The sequence below is a fragment of the Schistocerca americana genome, chromosome X, assembly GCF_021461395.2.
Source record: "Schistocerca americana isolate TAMUIC-IGC-003095 chromosome X, iqSchAmer2.1, whole genome shotgun sequence".
Classification (NCBI taxonomy): domain Eukaryota; kingdom Metazoa; phylum Arthropoda; class Insecta; order Orthoptera; family Acrididae; genus Schistocerca; species Schistocerca americana.
The window spans coordinates 587,064,719-587,088,864 of NC_060130.1; the positions used below are offsets into that span (position 1 = coordinate 587,064,719).

Genomic DNA, 24,146 nt, shown 5'->3' on the forward strand with positions numbered 1-24,146 from the left:
TTGGTATATGATTTTGCAGTCATTGAAACACATCACTGTCCACTTCTGATCATAAAATCTTTATTGTGATGTGCTATATGCAGATTTCAGGTATCATAACATTTTGAAGTGAGCATCTTGTAATGCACTAAGCATAAATGTACCAGATAGCAATGTCCAATGGCACAGTTCGTACGTTCAACTTGACGTGCATATGCCGAAGGCTTCTGACTTGTGGCGACGACTGATGTGTATGGTGAGAATGTGAATGGAGGAAGCATGCAGAAATGGGCAGAAAAGGTGGAGGAGATGCCTTCTATACTTGCCCCTCCTGATGTCACTTTCACTGCTCCCTTATAGGGAAAGAGGCTTTACATTACATAACTTACTCTCAAAATTCCAACATTAGATGTTCCAAAACAAATTAAGGAATGCTATTTTACCCTACAGATATTTTAAGTCAAGAAATGATCACATCAGTAACAAAATCACTATTCAGGGTTACACAGAGTGTATTAACAGTCGTTTTCACGAATCACCATCCACAATTGGAATACGAAGGGTGTACAATGATGCTGATACATAATGTGCCCATTACCACTGATTTTATGGTAGCTTGCAGCACACAGATGTTAATTTAGAAAAGGATGTATGGAAGAATCGTCATGTTATTGTTGAAAAAATCATTCCTGTTTCTGCCTCAGAGATGATCTAGTATTTTTCCTGAATCAGTATCTCTTCCTCATATCATTCAGGTAAGTTAAATGTTATCTTCAAACATGAAGACACTCATTTTGCCCATTGTTCTTAAAGGAAAACTACATATTTCACTTCCCACCATGTCAACTTCATTTTAATTTGTTCAGCTGTTTTTGTTCATTCTCAAGGGTTTTTTCTTATTTATAACTCTCTGTTTATGCATTTCTTTTAGTTGCTGGAATGTGTCTCATTCCTGTATCAAATTATTTGATTAGTTTCCATGAAAGCACTCACCAGCTGATTCACTGGGTGTTCCATGGCTTACAAAAATTATTCAGTTCCACAAATTTGTACAGCTGGTACCAACATACTAATTTCAGTCTTCTTCAGTTTCACATAACACAACAGATTGTGGTACTTAAGATTTTCCCAGTAGATGGTTAACAAGTAATGAGTAAATGACCAGATTTTTGTATCCAGTAAGTACAGTTTCTTTATTTTCGCAAAGTAAACGAAGATGCTAGGCCTGCTGATCTGCTGTAACCTTTGTAAGAGGGTAAGTAGCAGCTTGAAGTGCTCGTAGATAATAAGTTTCCACAGTATGGAAATTCATTATTCTATTTTATGATAGTAACTGTGTCTGCAGCCAAAATACTGCACATATTTACGGTATCAACCTGGTCATTTATACAAGAAGAAGGGTGTCTCAAAAGGGAGTTACTGCCATTTGATCGTCTTTCACTTGATACAAACAAATCTTTGTTCCAGATATTATAAAGACTTTCTTTGAGAATCTTTTTTTTTGTCCACTGATATCACAAATGACTATGGCCAAATCTGTCAGAACATCTAACAACCAAGTGGAGATATGAAATTCTACAACTTGCAAACAATGGGTACAGTATTCTGCTACCCATTTTGAGACAAATCAAGTCGACTGGACATTTGTGCAGCCATTAACCGTCTTTCTTCCATATTTGTTGGAAGTCAATTTAGTCTTTCCTGGAACAGAAGGCTCTCAGAAGGTATCACTGAATGACTGCAGCCACTCTTTTGATCCTTCAACATTCAGTTCTCAGTATCAGAATATTTTTATCTCATATCTGTTGTAATTATTTTATGAGCATAAATACAGAAGATTGGGTATCTTCAGTAGGTTGGTAGTGGCAGTAGCAAAATATGGTTACTGACTGATTCCACAGAACAACACTCAAAGCAGTGAACTGTAAATTATTCAACTCAACTGAATAGAACCCGAAACTACTTCAATTGGAATGAGTGTGTGTGTGTGTGTGTGTGTGTGTGTGTGTGTGTGTGTGTGTATATATATATATATATATATATATATATATATATATATATATATATATATAAATCAACCAGAACATTATGACCACCTACCTAAAAATGGTATGTCCACCTTTGGCATGGATAACAGCGGGGGCGCATCATGGCGTGGGAGCAATGAGGTCTTGGTAGGTTGCTGGAGGGGGGTGACACCACATCTGCACACACAAGTCACCTAATTCCCGTTAATCCACTAATTCTGGGAGGGCAGCAATGAGCTCTCACACCATGTTCAATTACATCCCAGATGCGTTCGATCAGGTTCAGATCTGGCGAGTTTGGGGGCCAATACATCAACTGGAACTCACCACAGTGTACCTTGAATTATTCCATCACACTCCTTTCCTGTGACATAGTGCATTATCTTGCTGAAAAATGCCACTGGTCTCCAGAAACATGATAGTCACGGAAGGGTGTACATGGTCTACAACCAGTGTACCGTATTCCTTGACCATCATGGTGCTTTGCACGAGCTCCACTGGACCCATGGATGTCCACATGAATGTTCCTCAGAACATACTGAAACTGCTACCAGCTTGTCGCAGTCCCGCAGTGCAGGCATCAAGGAGCTATTCCCCTGGAAGATAACAGATTCGTACCCCCCCCCCCCCCCCATCGACATGATTAAGAAAATGTCAGGATTCATCAGACCATGCAATGCTCTGCCATGGCACTAACATGCAGTGCCAATGGTCACATGCTCATTTCAATTGTGTTAACATTGGCACATGCATGGGTCATCGGCTACAGAGAACCATAGTTAAGAGTGGTTGGTGCACTGTATGTTCGCACTCTTACTCTGCCCAGCATTAAAGTCTGATGTTATGTCTGCCACAGTTCACCGCCTGTCCTGTTTTACAAGTCCGCCAAGTCTACAATGTCTGACATCTGTAACGAGGCTGGCCGCCCAACCCCACAATGTCTAGACATGGTTTCACCAAGTGTTGATGATAATGATTATGATGATGATTGGTTTGTGGGGCACCCGACTGTGTGGTTATCAGCACCCATACAAATTCCCAACCTTTGCTCAGTCCAAACTTGCCACTTTCATGAATAATGATGAAATGATGAGGACAACACAAACACCAAGTCATCTTGAGGCAGGTGAAAACCCCTGACCCCGCCGGGAATCGAACCCAGGACCCCGTGCCTGGGAAGCAAGAATGCGACTGCAAGACCACGAACTGTGGACACCAAGTGTTGAGGACACTCACCAAAGCACTCCTCAAACACCCAACAAGCTGCGCAGTTTCAAAAATGCTCGTGCCATGCTTTAGGGCAATCACAATCTGCCCTCGGTCAAAGTAAAATAGATCACAAACTTTCCCCATCAAAAATGGCTTTGAGCACTACAGGACTTACCATCTGAGGTCATCAGTCCCCTAGAACTTAGAACTACTTAAACCTAACCAACCTAAGGACATCACACACATCCATGCCCTAGGCAGGATTCAGACATGTGACCATAGCAGTCGTGTGGTTCCAGACTGAGGCGCCTAGAACTGCTCGGCCACAGTGGCCGACCCTTCCCCATCGCGCACATGGACAGCACACTCACCTACACTAAATGCACCATGTGTGTGTCTGAGTAGCAGTCATTCCTTGCCACGTGATGCTGCTGTCGCTGAGGTGGGTTTACATTGATAGCAGGTTGGTAGTCAATGTTCAGGCTTATCAGTGTATCTTCCACATCTCTTCCTGAGCTACTGGATCAATTTGAACCCCCCCCCCCCCACCTACATATCGGGAGGTGGGGATGGGAGTGAAAGGGGGAGGGGAAGTGAAAAGGGGGGTGGGGGCAGGTGAAGAAGTAATGTAGCCCATGAGACATGGATACCCACATTTTATTCACCCACCATTTGAGAATGAGAGCACTTAGTCACTTGCAGTAAACTTTACATACAATTTCAACCTTTACCAAACTTTTTCTTGCTGACACCCTGCCCAAAACATTGAAAAGAAAGAAGTTTATTGCTTACTACATTTTCACTGTTCACGGAGTAAAACTACCATATCAGGCATACCATTATAATTTATTTTTTCTGTGTTACTAACTCTGTTAGTAACAAATTTCACAGGCAGTTTCAGCATATGGTGCTGAAAGTACTTGCAAAATTATAACACTGTTCAACACACAGTTCAGGAGACAAGACATCATAAACACTGAGTTGCATGAAAACGCAATTTCAGGGTCAGATTTGCTAGAGATACAGGTGAAATGTGTGTACAGATATGTGAAATGTGTATGACATGTGTACACGGGTGAAGCCATGGGTAAGATGCTCCTCCTAAACTCCTGGGTCAATTTCAACCTAACTCGGTACACATATTACTTACTATCTGGAAAGAAATACTGTAGGGGTAAGAACCACCAACCACCTACTGGGATAGAGGTGAAGGAAAGAAAGGGGTGGGTGAGGAGGAGATGAAAAGGTGAAAGGGGGAAGGGAAAGATGAACACAGAGGTTGGTAGGTTGATTGGTTTAAAACAGGGGAGGAAGGGACCAAACTGCATGGTCATTGGTCCCTTGTTCCAAATAAAACAAAGCCTCATGTGTGAAAATCAAACATACGATATGTATAACACAGAATGGAAAGAAAGGAAAAACCACAACAAAGAAGGAAAGGCACCGAACACTAGAAGGAACCAAAGGGGACAAGGAAACAACAGACAGACACAAGAAACAGTTAGAAGAGAGTAAAACAAGAAAGCAGATTACAGTGGCTGGCCAACCACGAAAATAAAAAGGAGAAGCCAGCCACTTTGCAGCACATTAGATTCTCCACCCTAAAAACACTAAGGTGGAGGACACAGAGGGACAAAGGACATGCACTAAAACTCATATTGAATGATAAACCCACCCTCATGGATAAAACATAAAACCAAATCAGCTGAGAAGGTGTTGTCTGCTAAAATCAACAATAACAAGTCCGGCAACCGAAGAAGAAGTTGCTGGGCAGCCAAATAACAACAGAGCAGAAGAATATGGGCCACTGTCAACCAGGTGCTGCACCGACACTGAGGCGGGTCTTCACGGTGCAGGAGGTAGCCGTGCATGGCCCAGACATGGCCAATGCGGCGCCGGCAGAGAACCACGGAATCCCTGCAAGAGGCCCTCATCGAGAACTTCCACACATTCGTTGTGTCCTTAATGGCTCGCAGTTCATTGTGCGTACTGAGATTTTGCCACTCCTCCTTGCACCATAATAACAAACGCAGATCAGTTGTGGGGAGGCTGATCTCCAGAAGCGGTTTCCATGTAGCCTGTTTAGCCAGCCTGTCAGCAAGTTCATTTGCTGGGATTCTGACATGACCAGGGGTCCAGATAAACACCACTGAATGACTGGACTGTTCAAGGGCATAGATGGACTCCTGGATGGACGCTACCAAAGGATGACGAAGGTAGCACTTGTCGATAGCTTGTAGGCTGCTCAAGGATCAGTACATAAAAGAAAGAACTCCCCAGGGCATGAACGGATATACTGAAGTGCACGAGACATGGCCACCAGCTCTGCAGTGAATACACTGCAGCCACTGGGTAAGGAATGCTGTTCAACACGGCCGCCGTGAATATAGGCAAAACCAACGCGACCATCAGCCATCGAGCCATCAGTGTAAACCACTTAAGAGCCCTGGAACACGTCGAGAATCGAGTGGAAGTGACAGAGAAGAGCCACAAGGTTAATGGAGTCCTTAGGGAAACGTGAAAGGTCCAGGCGAAGCTTCGGCCCAGGGCTACACTGTGTAGGTGTACGTGAATCGACCTTGAGGAGAGGTGGTAAAGGCAAGGACTCCAGTTCAGACAGAAGTGATAGAAGTGATCGCAAGTGAACTGCAATCGTGAGCCCTGACCTGGGTCGCCTATGGGAGACCCCACTCATATAATGTGGCAAGGATATGGTGTCACCAGGTGGTGTCATACACTTTTCGTAAATCAAAATAGGTGGCAACCAGGTGTTGGTGTCTGGAAAAGGCTGTTCGGATGGCAGACTCGAGGGACACAAGATTATCAGTGGTAGAGCGACCCTGGCGAAAGCTGCCCTGATGTGGAGCCAGTAGGCCACGTGACTCCAGGACCCAACACAACTGCCGACACACCATACATTCCAGCAGCTTGCAAACAATTTTGGTGAGGCTCATGGGCCAATAGCTATCCACATCAAGTGGGTTTTTAACGGGTTTAAGCACCAGAATGATGGTCCTCTCCCACCATTGCGATGGAAAGATGCCATTGCACCAGATCCAATTGAAGATGACGAGGACATGTTGCTTGTAGTCAGATGAGAGATGTTTAATCATCTGAGTGTGGATCCAATCTGGCCCAGGGGATGTGTCGTGGCATTGTGCAAGGGTACTGAGGAGCTCCCACTCTGTAAATGGGACGTTACAGGGTTCACAGTGTTTGACGGTGTGAAAGGCTGGGGGGGGGGGGGGTAGCTCTCCGATGCAGAGGCTCAAGCAAAGTGACTGCAGGACTGAAAGTTTCCCAGTCTGCCTTGGTTAAAGACCAATGGTTGGGGGCAGGGGGGGGGGGGGGTGTTGCTCCCGAAGTATGTGATGCAGGAGCAACAGGGAGGGTAAATCCCTCCATGGTCAAGGTGGCAGGTGTAGTCTTACAGCTCTGAGAGCCGACTGGAATTCGCTGAAATGATGGGGCTATCGCTGTTGTCATAGCAGTGGCATAAGAGGAAGTCATTCACACAGGATGGAGTCATTCAAATTTCCTCTTAGCCTCAGTGTAGGTCAGTCAGCCCAGGGTCTTGTACTCCATGATTTTTCTTTCTTTCTGTGAGATCCTGCACTCTGGCGAGCAAGGGGAATGATGCTCTCCACAGTTAACACAGATAGGAGGTGGGGCACATGGAGTATTGGGATGCGAAGGACGTCCACAATCTCAACATGTGATGCTGGAAGTACACCAGGAAGACATAGGGCCAAACTTCCAGCACTTAAAATATCGCATTAGGGGAGGATTATATGGCTTGACATCACAGCGGTAGACCATCACCTTGACCTTTTCGGGTAATGTGTCACCCTCAAAAGCCAAGATGAAGGCACTGGTAGCAACCTGTTTATCCCTCAGACCCCGTGCAGCTCATTGTCAGACTGCAAAAGAAGATCCCTGTAGAATATGAGACCCTGAACCATATTCAAGCTCTTATGGGGCATGATGGAAACAGAAACAGCCCCCAGCTTGTCGCAGGCGAGTAGTGCCCGAGACTGGGCAGAGGATGCTGTTTTGATCAAGACTGACCCAGAGCACTTTTTGGACAAGCCCTTCACCTCCCAAAACTTGTCCTCTAAATGCTCAACAAAAAACTGAAGCTTCATCACCATAAAGGATTCCCCATCAGCTCTCAAACAGACAAGGTACCGGGGTGAATAAGCTTCACTGCCATCCTTAGCCTGGCATTCTTCCCATGGTGCGGCCAGGGAGGGGGACGATTTGGGGTCATACTTCTGTGCACTGAATTGAGCCCTGGAACATTTAGATACTGCTGGTGGCTGGCCACCAGCAAGAGATGATGTACCACACTTCATTGCATGTCATCCGCCCTGATGCCACCCACTCCAACCAAGGGCCCTCCCCACAGGCACCACTCAGCCTCAGCAAGGGTCACCTGGCAGGATGGCCATTGCCAGGAATCCCCATGCCCCAGGGTGACGGGTATCTACTCCTTGGCATACATAGGGAGTAAATGGCACAGGCATCAGCAGAGCGATCCCTGTGTTGTCAGGGGGCTACAACCAACAGGGTACATGGCGGCCCCACTACAACAGACTGGCTACCGTGCTGGATATCAGGTGCAAAGAAGTCCATGACATCATCAGTGCAGAACACGACACTGCACAGTGCATGGTAGAAAATGCACCCAGTTATGTATCCTCACCCAAGAGATGGAGAATGAGCGGGACTGCAATGCAACAATGAGGAAGTGGGCTAAAGATCTCAATGCACAATGGACACGATGCACCATGTAAGGCGCTCTTCCCGAATTGGCTCGCTCTCCAGAAAAATTTTGAAATACGAGGTCAAACCCCACAGCGGACCATCATATAAATGCTGAAACATGAGACACTCCTTTTAGTTGCCTCTTACGACAGGCAGGAATACCTCGGGCCTATTTTTACCCATGGACCCACAGGGGGGGGGGGGGGGGGGGGGACAGATAGGATGGAGAAGGAGATCGACAGCTAGGGGAGAAAGGGGAGAGGAGGAGATGGAGTAATAGAAGACTGGAAGAACTACATACGAAGGCAACGTCTGGTACTCAGTCAGTTCCCCTATAAACGAGCTGGTTCCAAGTCAGACTAAGGGCAAAGGCATACCAACTTCACTAGGGCTATTCAAACCAGCCTTGGGACGACGAATGGCTTGTTTGATAGTTCTCGAGAAAAATCAACAAATGGCATAAACGTCTCTTATAGTGTTTTAATGAACAATCTCTCCACGTGCGCCCAAAATAATAACATCAACAACTGAAACAGCAAAAGAGTAGTGATTTGACTGCAACTCAGGAGAAGGTGTATACAGTGTTCCTGAAAGATATTAAATTAGCAATCTTACCCAGCTTCGCATGGATAGCACTAAGTATCTACGGGCGTATGACTTGTCTGGTGTATCAGTAATTTTGTTTACTGGCAATTGTAAAGAGTTATGATTAAAATTCAGAGAACAATGTTAGGTAACTTTCGTATGGTACAACGCACCATCTGCTATGCACAATCGGCCATGCAACATGGTATGAAGCAGCTCTGCCACACAACACTGGTAGGAGGCACCCTCTGCCATGCAATACTGGTTCACAATATTCTTTGCTATGTAATATGGTAATATCATATGCCAAGCAACACTGGCATGACAACCTGGTGATTTAGTCTGGCAGCCTTAGGCTTATGATGATTCCAAGCAGTTCTATTATTTCCCACGAGATGGCAGTGGCATCGTTTTCACCGTGGAGGAGGACTTTAATTCATCAAAATGCAGCCAATTCACAATAAATACTTATAGATGATATACATGAACCTTCCTCATGAATCATTCACTGCATCAATGTACCATATAAAAATCCCTAAATTATTTTCCAAGATTAGCCCAAACTTACATACAGAAAGTGTGCTGGGGGAACTTTAATTTGTGTACACGTAGAAGAAGGCCAATTTCAATATCAAAACTTGCATAGCCCTCTCAAATGCCTCATAAAAGTGTTTTTCATCTCTTGGCATAGATGTCGGGTTTGTGAACTGAGGTTGCAGTCAGATCCTTTGAGCTGTTGTAAATCTGGTGATTCAGTAAAAGGGCTAAGAAAATTAAAATAAAGTTTGAGCTGTAATGTATGTCCACTGCTTGTGTTAGAGTCAATTCCATTAATGCTCAGAATGCAGTGGAGTAATTCATCCTACTATACCAGATACTATTTACTCTCAATAGCACTGAGAAGTGACTATCAGGAATAATATAATGCAAGAATGATGGAACAATGGATAACCTACAATACAGTGAAGCTTGTGAAAATAATAAGACAATGAATAACAGTGATGTGTATTGCATTTGCTTACAAGTGACTCAATTTTTTATGTCCAGTACCAATATAACCACATTAAAATAACAATAACCATTTGTCATAATTACAATATTATTTAACTATCATTTCAACTAATATCTTCAAAGTAAATGCAGAGAAACATCCCCTACGTCAATTTAGTTACTTAATATGTGACAAATAACACACTAACATTTTGACTGGCTGTGGAACATAAAAAGTTGAATTTTGTAAACCACAACAGGCTGCAACACAATTTGTTTTCAGGCTGTTGAAAGACAATTCCTGAGGTACTTCCTGTTAGCCTGCTGTAGGACACATCTATGCATAAGGTTAAGAAACCATTCTTGACTGACCTTCAATTAGTAATGTTTCTCATTAAGCCAGTATTCAGTCCTAAATCGCTTAGAATGCAAAAGCATGAATGTTTTGAAGTTATCACATGACTTAAGCCACAACAGTATCTACATCTACGTTTATACTCCACAAGCCACCAAATGGTGTGTGGCGGAGGGCACTTTACGTGCCACTGTCATTACCTCCCTTTCCTGTTCCAGTCGCGTATGGTTCGCGGGAAGAACGACTGCCAGAAAGCCTCCGTGCACGCTCGAATCTCTCTAATTTTACATTCATGATCTCCTCGGGAGATATAAGTAGGGGGAAGCAATACATTTGATACCTCATCCAGAAACGCACCCTCTCAAAATCTGGACAGCAAGCTACACCGCCATGCAGAGCGCCTCTCTCGCAGAGTCTGCCACTTGAGTTTGCTAAACATCTCCGTAATGCTATCACGCTTACCAAATAACCCTGTGACAAAATGTACCGCTCTTCTTTGAATCTTCTCTATCTCCTCTGTCAACATGACCTGGTACGGATCCCACACTGATAAGCAATACTCAATTATAGGTCAAACGAGTGTTTTGTAAGCCACCTCCTTTGTTGATGGACTACATTTTCTAAGGACTCTCCCAATGAATCGCAACCTGGTACCCGCCTTACCAACAATTAATTTTATATTATCATTCCGCTTCAAATCATTCTGCACGCATACTCCCAGATATTTTACAGAAGTAACTGCTACCAGTGTTTGTTCCGCTATCATGTAATCATACAATAAAGGATCCTTCTTTCTATGTATTCGCAACACATTACATTTGTCTATGTTAAGGGTCAGGTGCCACTCCCTGCACCAAGTGCCTATCCGCTGCAGATCTTCCTGCATTTCGCTGCAATTTTCTAATGCTGCAACTTCTCTGTGTACTACAGCAGCATCCGCGAAAAGCCGCATGGAACTACCGACACTATCTACTAGGACATTTATATATATTGTGAAAAGCAATGGTCCCATAACACTCCCCTGTGGCACGCCAGAGGTTACTTTAACATCTGTAGACGTCTCTCCATTGAGAACAACATGCTGTGTTCTGTTTGCTAAAAACTCTTCAATCCAGCCACACAGCTGGTCTGATATTCTGTAGGCTCTTACTTTGTTTATCAGGCGACAGTGCGGAACTGTATCGAATGGCTTCCGGAAGTCAAGGAAAATGGCATCTACCTTGGAGCCTGTACCTAATATTTCCTGGGTCTCATGAACAAATAAAGCAAGTTGGGTCTCTCACGATCGCTGTTTCCAGAATCCATGTTGATTCCTTCAGAGTAGATTCTGGGTTTCCAGAAATGACATGATACACGAGCAAAAAACATGTTCTAAAATTCTACAACAGTCGATGTCAGAGATGTAGGTCTATAGTTTTGCGCATCTGCTCGACGACCCTTCTTGAAGACTGGGACTACCTGTGCTCTTTTCCAATCATTTGGAACCTTCCATTCCTCTAGAGACTTGCGGTACATGGGAAGGGGGGAAAGTTCTTTCGCGTACTCTGTGTAGAATCGAATTGGTATCCCGTCAGGTCCAGTGGACTTTCCTCTGTTGAGTGATTTCAGTTGCTTTTCTATTCCTTGGACATTTATTTCGATGTAAGACATTTTTTCGTTTGTGCGAGGATTTAGAGAAGGAACTGCAGTGCGGTTTTTCTCTGTGAAACAGCTTTGGAAAAAAGTGTTTAGTATTTCAGCTTTACGCGTCTCAATGCCATCATCATCCTGGAGTGTCTGTATATGCAGTTTCGAGCCACTTACTGATTTAATGTAAGACCAGAACTTCCTAGGATTTTCCGTCAAGTCTCATTAAAAGTGAACTGCAAATTGTATTCAGAATTATTCAGTTGTGTGGAAGATAAGTTTCTTTCTGAATACCAATCAAATTATAAACATTCGTAACCATGTCTGTGCATTCAAGTGTATGAGTACAAAAATTCCACAAAAACTGAAAATTAAAATACTATACAAAACATCAACAGTGTAGTGTAGTGTTACATCCTACATGATACGACATGTTGCCAATTTTCAGAAACTCCCTTATTTCAGAAAACCTGGCAACACTAATTACCAATGACACCTACTATATCTTCTCTTTGCTCTCTACAATGCTGTTTTATATCAACACACATTTCTACTAAGCCACCTTAACATCCCTGTTTAAGTATACAACCTATAAGCCATTGACAAGACTTAAAAAGCATATCCAACTCATTCCCTTTGTTCCTCTAGTTATTTGTCTGTCTTCCTGCTCTTTGCATTCTCAGTGTGTTTCATTCCACATTAATAATTACTTTCTAATATGATAATGTTGAATAAATTCAAGTATATTCCACACACATTTGGTATCACCTGATACTGCCGCACTTGCAGATACCAGTCAGCAATGTTCACCACCTTCGAATGAAACTAGTGTACTAAGAGGCAATGCAGCTATTAAGGGCAATGACCTGTAACACTGCTGTCATTACAAAAAAAAAAAACAACCTTCATCAATGAAATTTACAAAAAGTGAGACACACACATTTCAAAAAAAAGAAAGAAACAACAACAACTTACCTCTCAGTTCTTTTAGCCTCTTCTCTGGGAGAATTCCATGTTCCTTCTCCAAAACAACACTCAAAGCACTTATATTTTCTGAGCACGTCGACACTATATGGGCCTGAAATACAAAACATGTCAAACATCAAACTTTAATCATGTTTGCCATATGAAGAGCAATATTGAACTGCTGCCTTCAAATTAATGTTAGGTTTGTGGAGATTATATATCCCGTACGTACAACAGCGACTGTTAACCATCCGTTCCCATGGGTAAAAGAATCATTGATGTCGATGCTAAAGTTCAGTCTGCAACCACAGAAGACTGCGGGTCCATCTAATAGAGAATGTGCAGCGACAGATTTGATAGTATTCTTTTTCTTGTCAATGATTCTTTTACCCATGGGAACGGATGGTTAACAGTCGCTGTTGTACGTGGAGGTACAGGCGTACCAAATCTATCCGGACTGGAAAGCTTCGTCGATCGTGACATATATTTTTCCCACGTGGAATGTTTCCCTCTATTATGTTCATATATATATATATATATTCCACGTGGGAAAAATATATCTAAAAACACAGATGATGTGACTTACCGAACGAAGGGAGAGGGTAAGGAGTCATTCCAATCCCGGGAGCGGAAAGACTTACCTTAGGGGTAAGACTTACCTTAAAACCCACATCCTTTCATCTTTCCCTCTCCTTCCCTCTTTCCTGATGAGGCAACAGTTTGTTGCGAAAGCTTGAATTTCATGTGTTTGTTTGTGTCTATCGACCTGCCAACACTTTCGTTCGGTCAGTCACATCATGTGTGTTTTGTGTGTGTATTCATCGACCTGCTTCCTGCTTGATTCCTTTGCTTTCATTTGATGGCTTTGATTATGCTTCATACCAAGTGATATTCAGAGGCAGTCATGTATTGCTCTCCAATTCCCTCTCGCTGCAAAGCAGCAGGTCCCATATAGACAGAATATATACTCAGCCATAAGCACCATGGCTTCTACCATCAAGAACTGTCTCATTAATATCAAATATTTTACATGACTTACATTGTGGGCAGTTCACCTTGGGGATACAAAAACCCTCTACAACCAGTAGCAGTCTGAACTTTTTGTCACACACTGAATTGCAAAAAGAAAGCAATATAAATAAACTCCCCATCATTTACTGCCATGAGCATGGGAGACTTCACTAGGAGGTCCACAACTGTTTCACACATTTGATACCACTTAGTAATTACTTGAGAAAAATATGCACTTTTAGACAACTACCTTGATTAGTGTCTTTCTTTATCAGTATTGCTGCAACTGAATATCTTGAGTCACAGGCTACCTGCTTTCACATATAAGCCCTCTAAATTGTGCTATAACAAATGTGTTTGAGTTGGAGGAACCTAATTCAAATGCTAGTGGAGGAAGAGATTATCATAACCAAAACTTGGTCAACAGAGGGACAAGAGGTGCTTAGCATATAATTCATAACTATCAGATCCAAAGTCTGTAACAGAGCGAAGACAGACAATATTGCTGATCATCCATCTTCCGTCTGTCACTTGACATTGTTAAGTTGGGCAGGTGCTTTTTTGAGAGCAAGAGACTGTATTCTGGAAGTTCATTACAAATCCTTACTCCCACTCAATGCCCACCAGTAACACGAACATAACATTAGAGCAAACAAATGATAGGTTCCAATTTGCTACCCATTTTTTTCCACCTTTAATAAAATGGTGTCTTCAAAACAGTCCACAGAAATTAAACTTTGTGCATTTGGGCTACAAGACCACAGAGTATTTGAGCTTCTTCCTCCTAACACTGTAGCTTTTTATTGCACAATCCCTCCAAAGGTACCTTTGCCATCACTCACATCTTTTGCGTCTTTTGTCATTCTTCTACTGAGATAATCTGGAGTTTGATGGATTGTTTGTTTTTATTGATGACGACGACGACGACGACGACGATTGGTTTGTGGGGCACTCAACTACGCGGTTATCAGCACCCGTACAAATTCCCAACCTTTGCTCAGTCCAATATCGCCACTTTCCTGAATGATGATGAAATGATGAGGACAACACAAACACCCAGTCATCTCAAGGCAGGTGAAAAGTTTGTTTTTATTATCCCTTAGTTTTGCCAATTATTTCATGATGGTTCTTCTGTGATGAATCCCTGTTGATTTTTGTACCCGGTAATGTGCACCTCCTATAAGAGCCTAATGCCTTATTGGGCTGCAGGCAGAATGTAAACACTTACAAAAAAAAACATCAGTGGGTCATAATAACCTAATAAGGAAGCTTTCCTTTCTTTCAACTGAGAAATTATTTTAGCAAATATCTCTGCAGAATAAAGTTATAGTGCCCTTTCTACCATGTTGTTAAACCACTATTTTGCCTGGGAGGAGACGGATCTGGATTTGTCTGTGTTATGATATAGCTTAAGACCATTTTCATCTTTGAAGACACAGCTTTCATTTCAATGCCATTTGCTGCAGAGGGAGGAAATGAAGTTGGAGAGAAAGAGGGGGGGGGGGGGAGGGGGGTATGGATGTATTTTTTTAGTCCACATTTATTGAAGCACTATCACAGTAGCCATGTGAAATAATTTAGGAAAACAAATCAATGAAGCCAACCAACAAACCTCAGTAAGGTGAGCATGCAGCTAATACTGAATGAAGCTGATATTTTCTTAATAATTATCAGAAAAGTTAGAATGGGATGAATGATAACAATAACACTGTGGTGAAGAGCACAACATGCTCATGAAATTAGAGCAATTCTACATCCGTGCGAGACAAAAAGGGGAGGGCATTAAATAAATAAATATAAAAAAATAGAAGAAAATGAGGAGATGAACATTCATCACAAATAATACAAATGGTAGACTGTACTGGAGGAGTGGTGATGCAAATCATTTTGCTAGTGTACACACTATTCACATGGAATGAGGTACAATAAAAGATGCTGGATAGAGAAGTTCCAATACTCAATTGTGATTAAAAAAGGAAAAAAAATGCAAATTATCTGGGGTCATCATTCACGCTGAAGAGTGTGGAGAGATGGAATATATGCATTTTCACTCCCATTTTAACACAGTGGAATGCCTGACACACAATTTACAAATTAAATACTACACCTATTCAATTAATTTAGCAAAAAAGGTATGAGAGCAACTTCTTAAAAAGTTACTAATTGAATCCAAACTTCCTTTACAGAGCATTAGTTTTGCCTTAAAAAGTCATCTCAGTCAGATGGGATACTAAACCTTTCAAACCTCACCCACAGATACAATTTAATTCTCTTTCACTTGTTTATCTCACTATATTTTAAAGCAAAGACTATAGTAGTAGCAGTAGCAGTAGTAGCAGTAACACTACTGAGACAGCTACAGAAGAAAGAAGTATTTTGGAGAATCTTCTCAGAATGAAATTCAGTTTTTATATACTTAGCACCCACGAATACCAGGTTGGCCAACACTCACATATAATGATAGGCTTTCAGGATATTACCTACATAAGTCATGTGGCAATCTTTGACAGCGTAGGTGAGCTACACAGTACTGAAATACATCTCGGCCAGCAATGCAAATATACAAGGTCATTAGTTACGATGAGACATGCAGATTATGATTGTATGCTGTTTTAAGAGTTTTATGATGAATGTGTTAAAAGTTGAAGTTGCCATATGACAACCAGGGAGCTGTATACGATACATGAAATACCAGGTTCAGTTGAATGCTAATATAAGCTATGTCAGAGTTTAATTCTGAGTCCCTAAAGCACAATGCAGCTCTAAAAGTCAGAAAGCATTACTATATGTACAGTTACCATGAGAAATATGCATCAAGGAGTTTGTAGAGGGATTTACAGTAATTGCTGTATAATGGGCCTATACCTACTCTGCCAACAACCCACATTACAGTCAGGCTATGTGGGCAGCCATCTTCCTTGCAGAAGACGAACTCTACTGTATTTTGCACAGCCACAAGATGGCAATGTCACTGCCATCCAGAGGTCACTGGCCCCATGGACCTTTTCCCTTTGCAGGTCATGGGTGACCAAAAATAGTACCGGCTGTATCCTGGCACCTGGGGCAGTATTTAGGCCACTCCTTGGTCCAGGAGAGCCAGTTCACCCTGAGCAGACTTCCTTAGCCAGGTGCTCACCAAATGCAGTAGCATTCCATCAATCAGGAATATCTTTGGAGCTGCTACACTGATGATGCCAATTTCCATCTCAGTGATAAGCTAGGGGACCTGGTAAGACTTCAGGTCTTTGTTTCATTAGTGCTGAACTGGACTTGGCTGTTTTTCCTCGAAATATAATGTTGATACTGGACTGTCCTCCTGGGACCTTAACTTGTACTGATTCTAACTTCAGAACAATCACATGATTGTATATAGACTGAAGTAATGAATCAAAAGTTGTACCAAGGTCAGGATTCAAATCTGGGTTTCCTGTTCACTAAACAGATGCACTAACCACTATGCCACCCTGGTACAATGGCTTTGCAGAAGTGCACGGACTACTACAGCATGCTTCCCACCTCAAACAAAATTCCATTCACATCTCAGCCCACTTGGTATTCCCCTTAAACTCTAAAAGCATTGCAGAGGTACTCCAACTGTATTGCTATTAGCACCTCAGCAATGAATGCGGTGGGGATCCTGCCTGAAACCCAAGCATAGGTGTTTTTAATCAAATGAAACTACATGGTTCCAGAGACCTTTTCAAGTGTCAAACATCTGTGGTGTATATATGCACATTCAAGTGATGAATGAAAATTTGCACCAAGCCCAGAATTCAAACCCGGGTCTCTTGCTCACTAGGCAGATGCTGAGGTGCTATCAGAGTAAAGTTGGAGTGTCTCTATGATGCTGTTCAAGTTTAGTGGAAATACCAAGTGGGCTGGGGCATGAATAGGAATTTGGATTGAGGAGGGAAGCGTGCTAGGATAGTCCGTGCAGTTGTGCAAAAAGCCATAGTGCCACGGTAGCATAGTGGTTAGCACATCTGCCTAGTGAGTAGGAGACATGAATTTGAATCCCAGCCTTGGTACAAATTTTCATTTGTCACTTCAGTCTGTACATATACAGCAAAGATGCCCAAGACCAGAAAAAGTCTCTGGAACTATATAGTTTCAGTTAATCACATTAGTATTTGGACTGTCCCATCGGGACTCAAACTTTGCTAGTGTTGTTCATTGTGTAATTACTAAGTTCAGCTAAGCCACTGACAATTTTGATGTTTACTCTTTGTACACAAAGTGACTGTTTTGTTCACACCTTTGGCCTCCATGTATATACTTTGCTGTTATTTCCAAACTCGAGAAGAGACGTTTTGTTAATACTGTTTATTCTTATTCAAGATGCTATTGTCTTTCTAAAGTAATTAATTCTTACATTGTACTTAACTCATGGCAGTAGACATGTATTCTTTCTAGTTAAACAAATTTGTTATATAAATTTATATTACAAACTTTCATGTCAGCAGAACCAGGCGGACATACTAATGACAATGAAGAATGTGTGCATGAAGTTCCTGTAATGATGAAGCTAACTTGCCACAGGTACCTTCAGCAGGCCAGTGATATCAACGCATAAACTAAATTTCTGTACAACAACTACAGTAAATGGACCTCTATACACAAACCATTTGTTTATAAATTCCTTTTAAAGATAGTTTTTATACATGTAGTCTGTGACCTTGTGGGTATAATGATTATTGTGTTCATCTAATTGTATGGTTACTCTGTTATAAACTCTTTTATGATGTGTGACAATCTTTGATTCTAAATGCCTAGTGCCAACCACATACTGAAGTCATTATTGTTCTCCATTAAACTGAGTTAGATCAGTTACTTTTAAGTAAATTTCATGTGTTAGGCCCAAGGTGACCTCCTCTTTGTATTTGCTACTGCCATAACCTGACAAAACCTTCAGATCAAATATTGCATTATGAAGTGCTACAAGTGCAGTCTTTTATGGCAACTCCTGTAGTGGTTATCAGTATATTTCATACATCCATATGGAACTGGGAAATTGGGTTTATCCAACTCATGATACATACTTGCAATACATTTAGTTTAAGTACCGGAGACATATCAAAAATTTATAATACAAGGTCTGGTCAAAAAATTCTGGAACATTCATAATTTCATGCCAATGGTGTACTGGAGCGAAATGCAGCTGGCATCCCAGCACACACTTATGTTTAATGTGTAACTGCCAGAAGTTTCATTGTATGTCTGTTAGTTATTGTTCAGTGCTGTATTGAGTAGAACATTATGTCACACAGTTTGCAAAATTTCGAGATGGATTAATATTCACAGGAGATGTACATTAGTATGTTCTGAAGAAATGATTAGCATTTCAGTCACCTCGGTTCAGCAAGTGTCCTGTCGCCTAGTAGACACAGGGTCCACCACGGGCCCTGATAACTTGTTCTATGCGTGATGGCATTGATACGTATAAGGCGCGAATGCTGTCCTGTGATGTAGCCATCCATGCTGCATTCACCTGGCTCCAAAGTTCATCTGTGGTGACTGGCATTGGGTCACAGTGCTGCACCCATTGTTTCACATATCCCACACATTTTTCACTGGTGACAGGTCTGGTGATATGGCAGGCCAGAGCAAAAGGCTCACATCCCATGACACCATGAAGACGTGGTTGTGCGTTGTCTTGCTGAAGAATGGCATCTGGGGTGTTGTGCAGAAAGGGTATGGCTACGTATCGCAGGAGATCATTCACATAGGTCACACTGGTCAATGCCCTGGATATGCACCAACAGTGGTTTTCGGGTGCACTCAATAGCGCCCCATACCATAAGGCCTTGAGCTGGCAATGTATGTCTTGTGAAAATGCAGTCACTGTGATGCCACTCCCCCGTCTGTGGTAAACCAACATGCAGCCATCATTTTCACACAAAGAGAACCTCAATTCATCAAAAAACACTATCTGATGCCATACCTGTCCCCAGTGATATCTTCCCATACACAATTGCTGTCTAGCATGTTTCTGCACATTCATCGAAAGTAAGCGGAGAAGTGGACAACGTGCATAACCCAAGCCAAAAGAAATGGTGACAGACTGTCATCCCTGATAGTGTACAACGTGTAACACTATCCCACTGTTGTGCTAGAGCTAACGAGGATGCAGATGTGTCCTGCAATGCCATCTGGATGAGTTGTTGACCTTCTCAAAAGGAAAAGGGGGGGGGGGGGGGCTGGTAGTGTGGCCTGACCCATCTCATTATGTTCTAAAGCCTTCTGTGAAACATTCTGCACACACCAGTTGCACTGCCGAAACACTTCGTCCCACACGAGCAGCAATTTCCTGGATTGAAGCATCACATTCCCTCAGGCCAATAATGCGCCCTCTTTCAAACTCACTGATTTAATGGTACGTTTCATGCATATGTTTGTGAGTCATTCTGCACATCTGCTCAAATCACACTGACCCATTAGCTTCAGTTTATAGTGACAATGAGAGCTGCAGGCACATTTTACGGTAGGTGATATTGTACCGAAATATAAATGCTGAACTTGAACCTGCAGGCTGATATGGTTCAAAATCATTTCTGTAGAAGATATGAATGTATATGTCCTGTGAATATGAACGTCCTATCTCTAGTCGTTCAAGGTGTTCTGTTATTATTCTGAACATGAGTGTTTTTGCATTCCAAATACAAAGCTAATCAATTTGTTTGCTAGGTACTTTATGTGTGCCTGCCAGCTCAAATTTTTCTATGCATTTAAACCTAAGAATATGCTGAGTCAGCTTCTTCTAAATGTTGGTTGTTGTGAATACTCTTAATCTAATCACATTTTGACTATTTGGTTTTTAATTGCATCATGTGAATCTTAGATATGTTCAGATTCAACCTACTTAGCTGAAACCAAGTTCCTAAGGTACAAAGGGTACTGATCACAGATTTGGGATTTCTTTCTGAAACCTGATTTTCAATTAACACAGAAGTAACATATGCAAACATAACTGGCACAGAGCTGATATTTAATGGTAATCCATTAACACAGAGGAGAAACAGGACTGGACCTAATAAGGAGCCTTGTGGAACATCCTGAGATCATTTTTTTTTTTCAGACGGAATAATAATTTGCCCCATTTAAAAAGATGCTAACTCTTTGCTTTCTGTTTGATAAGTATGATTGTAGGGCATCACCATTAATGCCATACTTCTCAAGTTTGTAAATAAGCAATGTATGGTTTACAGAATAAAATACCTTCGTGAGGTGACAGATAATTCCTACCACCTTACTGCTCTTTTCTAATGATGTACTTATTTTCTCGGTGAAACTGTTCACTGCAACTATGGTGTTTTCCCTTGTTGAAAACCAAATTGATGGTTTACAATAACAGAATATTTTGCAATGAAGTTTTGGATTTGGGCAACAGCAAGTTTTTGAGGTGTTTTAGATATGACTGGGAGAATTGAGATAGGATGATAATTTCCGATGATCTCTCTTGATCCCTTTTAGACATGCGGTTTGACTTCAGCATATTTCAGTACCTCTGGAAACAGCCCTCTACAAAACATTGATTTATTATTTGAGTTGCGGGTTTGCAATTTTATTGTGTACTGCTTTAGTAACATTGGTGGCTACTCCATCCCAACCTGCAGATTTTTAGTTTTTTAATGCTAGGACTGCATTTTATACATCCTTCACAGAAATTTTTAAAAATTTTGTAGAGTTTTCAGAGTTTTCATTTAGGCCAAAGGGTTTTACTTTTTTGTGATAATCTGTTACTTTTACATCAGACTTCACTAGATTTATAAATAATTCATTAAAGCACTCTAGTATTTGAGTTGGACTTACAGTAGTGTATCCTTTAATGTTAATTTTTGAAATTTCTTGGTTACAGTCTCTAACACCTAACTCAGGTTTAATGACTGATACACAGCCTTTGTCTCATTTTTGTGGTTTAAAATTAGCCTGTTATTTGCCAATTGTTTTTCCACCTTGACAACTCGTTTAAATATAGTTTTAGAGAGTCCAACATATTCAATGATATCAATATCTTTATTACATTGGTCAGGATTTTAGTTAGTCTATTTTTTGACTACGAATAACCCTCTTCAGTTTTTTATATTTTATGTATTATTTATTCTGTGTCACTGAAAGGGATGTACAGTTTGCCTCACAATCTATTTATGTTTGCAAACTGCTACCTAATTCTGACGTTCATATGATTTCTATATGCTTAATGTTGAGTTGTCCTGAAGTTAAATTCATTATGTCTCCTGTTTTGACAGATCTACACTGTCTGGAGGTGGGGGGGGGGGGGGGGGGGGGGGGGACAGAACGCCAAGGAGGAGTTGTGTGACAAGTGATTTTTCTACATCTGAAAGATTATGTCTATTCAAATTTCACACTAGTCACGTAAGAGTGGAGCTAGTAGCACCACTATGAGGATACAAATAAGGTTTGCTTTAAATACACACTTTAACAGTCTTGAGTGTTAGTTACCCTTGAGACTGAAGGTGTTGAGTTCATGTTAGTCAAGAATGCCTTTAAGGTGACACGATATCATTATCAACACCTCACTGAGTTTGAACAAGATTGCGTAATAGAGTTGCGAGAAGAGTCGCAAGAAGACTGTGCTATGTACTGTTGCATTAAGGTATGTCAAATATTTTGACTTTGTTTTGCAAAAACTGAGTGGGGGTCATAATGTTGTGTTTACGTTAGCAATTCCCAATGATATCTATATGAAATGTGAATTACATTGTGAACTAATTCAATATCATGCTATTTTTGTCATTTCGTGTACAATTCACAGCAAACTGTTTTCTTTCAAGAAGTGCCTTCTTATCATTATTTTTGTCTGTACTTCTACTCTAAGCTTAAGAATATACTATAAAATTTGTGAACTTTTTTATGTGACTTAAAAGTTTTCAAACAAGTAGTACTCATTTGAAGCAGTGTCATTTTATTATCACACAAATAGTAACATTTTCGTGTATTTCTTTTTCCAGGCACAAATAATTTTTTCCACTTAAAAAACCTGAAAATCAGATCATGACTAGTAAAAGGAAGAAAAGAATATTGTTGGTTGTAGCTTTTTACATTTTTACGATGCGTTTTCAGTGTTTGACAATAGAAACATTATATAAAGAAAATTGTTTGAGCAAATTTTGGTGGAGTTTATATTAATTCATGCCCTTTCGATATATATTAGAATCAAGTGCCAATTTACCAAACCAAATGTTTATCAACAAAGAAAAACCTTTAAATTATGATATTACACATCAAAAGGCATTTTTGAAACTCCCTCGTTCACAAAAATCATGAAATTTTATTTTTGTCCTCTAAAATGACACACCATACTGTCATGTGGCACTACTGAGAAGGAAGACCATTGTGTTTTGAGGTATGGCTCTGGCACATCGTATTGCATCTGCAAAAGCAATTTGAGCAGCAATTGGCGCCACAGTGACAACAAACTGTTACAAATTGGTTACTTCAAGGACAGCTCCAAGTCAGACACCTTGTAGTGTGCATTGCACTGACCCCAAACCACTGCCATTTTTGACTTCAGTGGTGTCAAGCAAGAGCTCATTTGAGGGCAGGTTGGAGGACTGTTGGATTTTCTGATGAAAGCTGGTTCTGCCTCGGTGGTGTTTAGGGGGAAGCCAATTGAGGACCTGCAACCAACCAGTGTGCATGCTACACACACACACACACACACACACACACACACACACACACACAGGACCTCTACTAAAGAGTTACAGTCTGAGGTGCGATTTCATATGGCAGCAGGAGCACTCTCGCAGTTATCTCATGCACCCTGACTGCAAATTTGTCTATCATTCTAGTGATTTGGCCTGTTCTGCTGTTGTTTATGAATAGAATTCCAGAGAGTGTTTTCCAACAGGATAATGCTCACCCACATACCACTGTTGTAATCCAACATGCTCTACCGAGTGTCAACAGGTTGCCTTGGCTGCTCAATCACAAGATCTGTCTCCAACTGAGCACACATGGGACATCATCATATTATAACTCCAGCATCATCCACAAACAGCATTAACCACCCCTACACTGACTGACTGAACAAGTGCAACACGCATGAAACTCCATCTCACTAACGGACATCTGGCAACTGGACAACAAAAAGCATGCATGTTTGCATGCATGCACTCAACATTCTGGCGGTTACACCAGTTATTACTGTACCTGCAGATAACATTTGCAATGGCTTATCTCACATGTACATTAACCTGTGATCTCACTATGTTGATCAGTTAAATATTTTACTGGACAAATGTATTACCAAAATTTCATTACTCTGCATTAATTATTTTTTAGTGTTGTGATTTTTTCTGTCAATGTATTTCCATTCTTCTTTCAAGGCATCACTCATAAATATTTAAAATAGTGTGTATATTTTTGACTTTTATGTTCATTGCAACTTTTCAACAGGCAACTCCTTCACGTCTTAAAATAATAAATCACATCAGAATCAGCTTTCCTGCACCCACATCTGAATGTACCTTGTTTTCAAGGCAATTTAGGTAGTGAGTACATGATTGCTCGTGCCAGGATGCGAGTTCCTCTCCTCCGGAGCTACTTTAATCCCCCCCCCTCCCTCCCCCAACCTTAACCCCTTGCCTCACTCCTCCCACAGACACACA

General features: G+C 41.3%; 1 protein-coding gene across 1 annotated transcript in view; it reads right to left on the minus strand.

The window, feature by feature from the left end:
- The window catches only part of LOC124554950, a 645,803-nt gene that overhangs the window by 93,749 nt on the left and 527,908 nt on the right, over positions 1 to 24,146 (minus strand). The window contains exon 18 of the mRNA XM_047128648.1: positions 12,514 to 12,616. Coding sequence (XP_046984604.1) covers positions 12,514 to 12,616 — 103 coding nt within the window. The remainder of the gene's footprint in view (positions 1 to 12,513; positions 12,617 to 24,146) is intronic.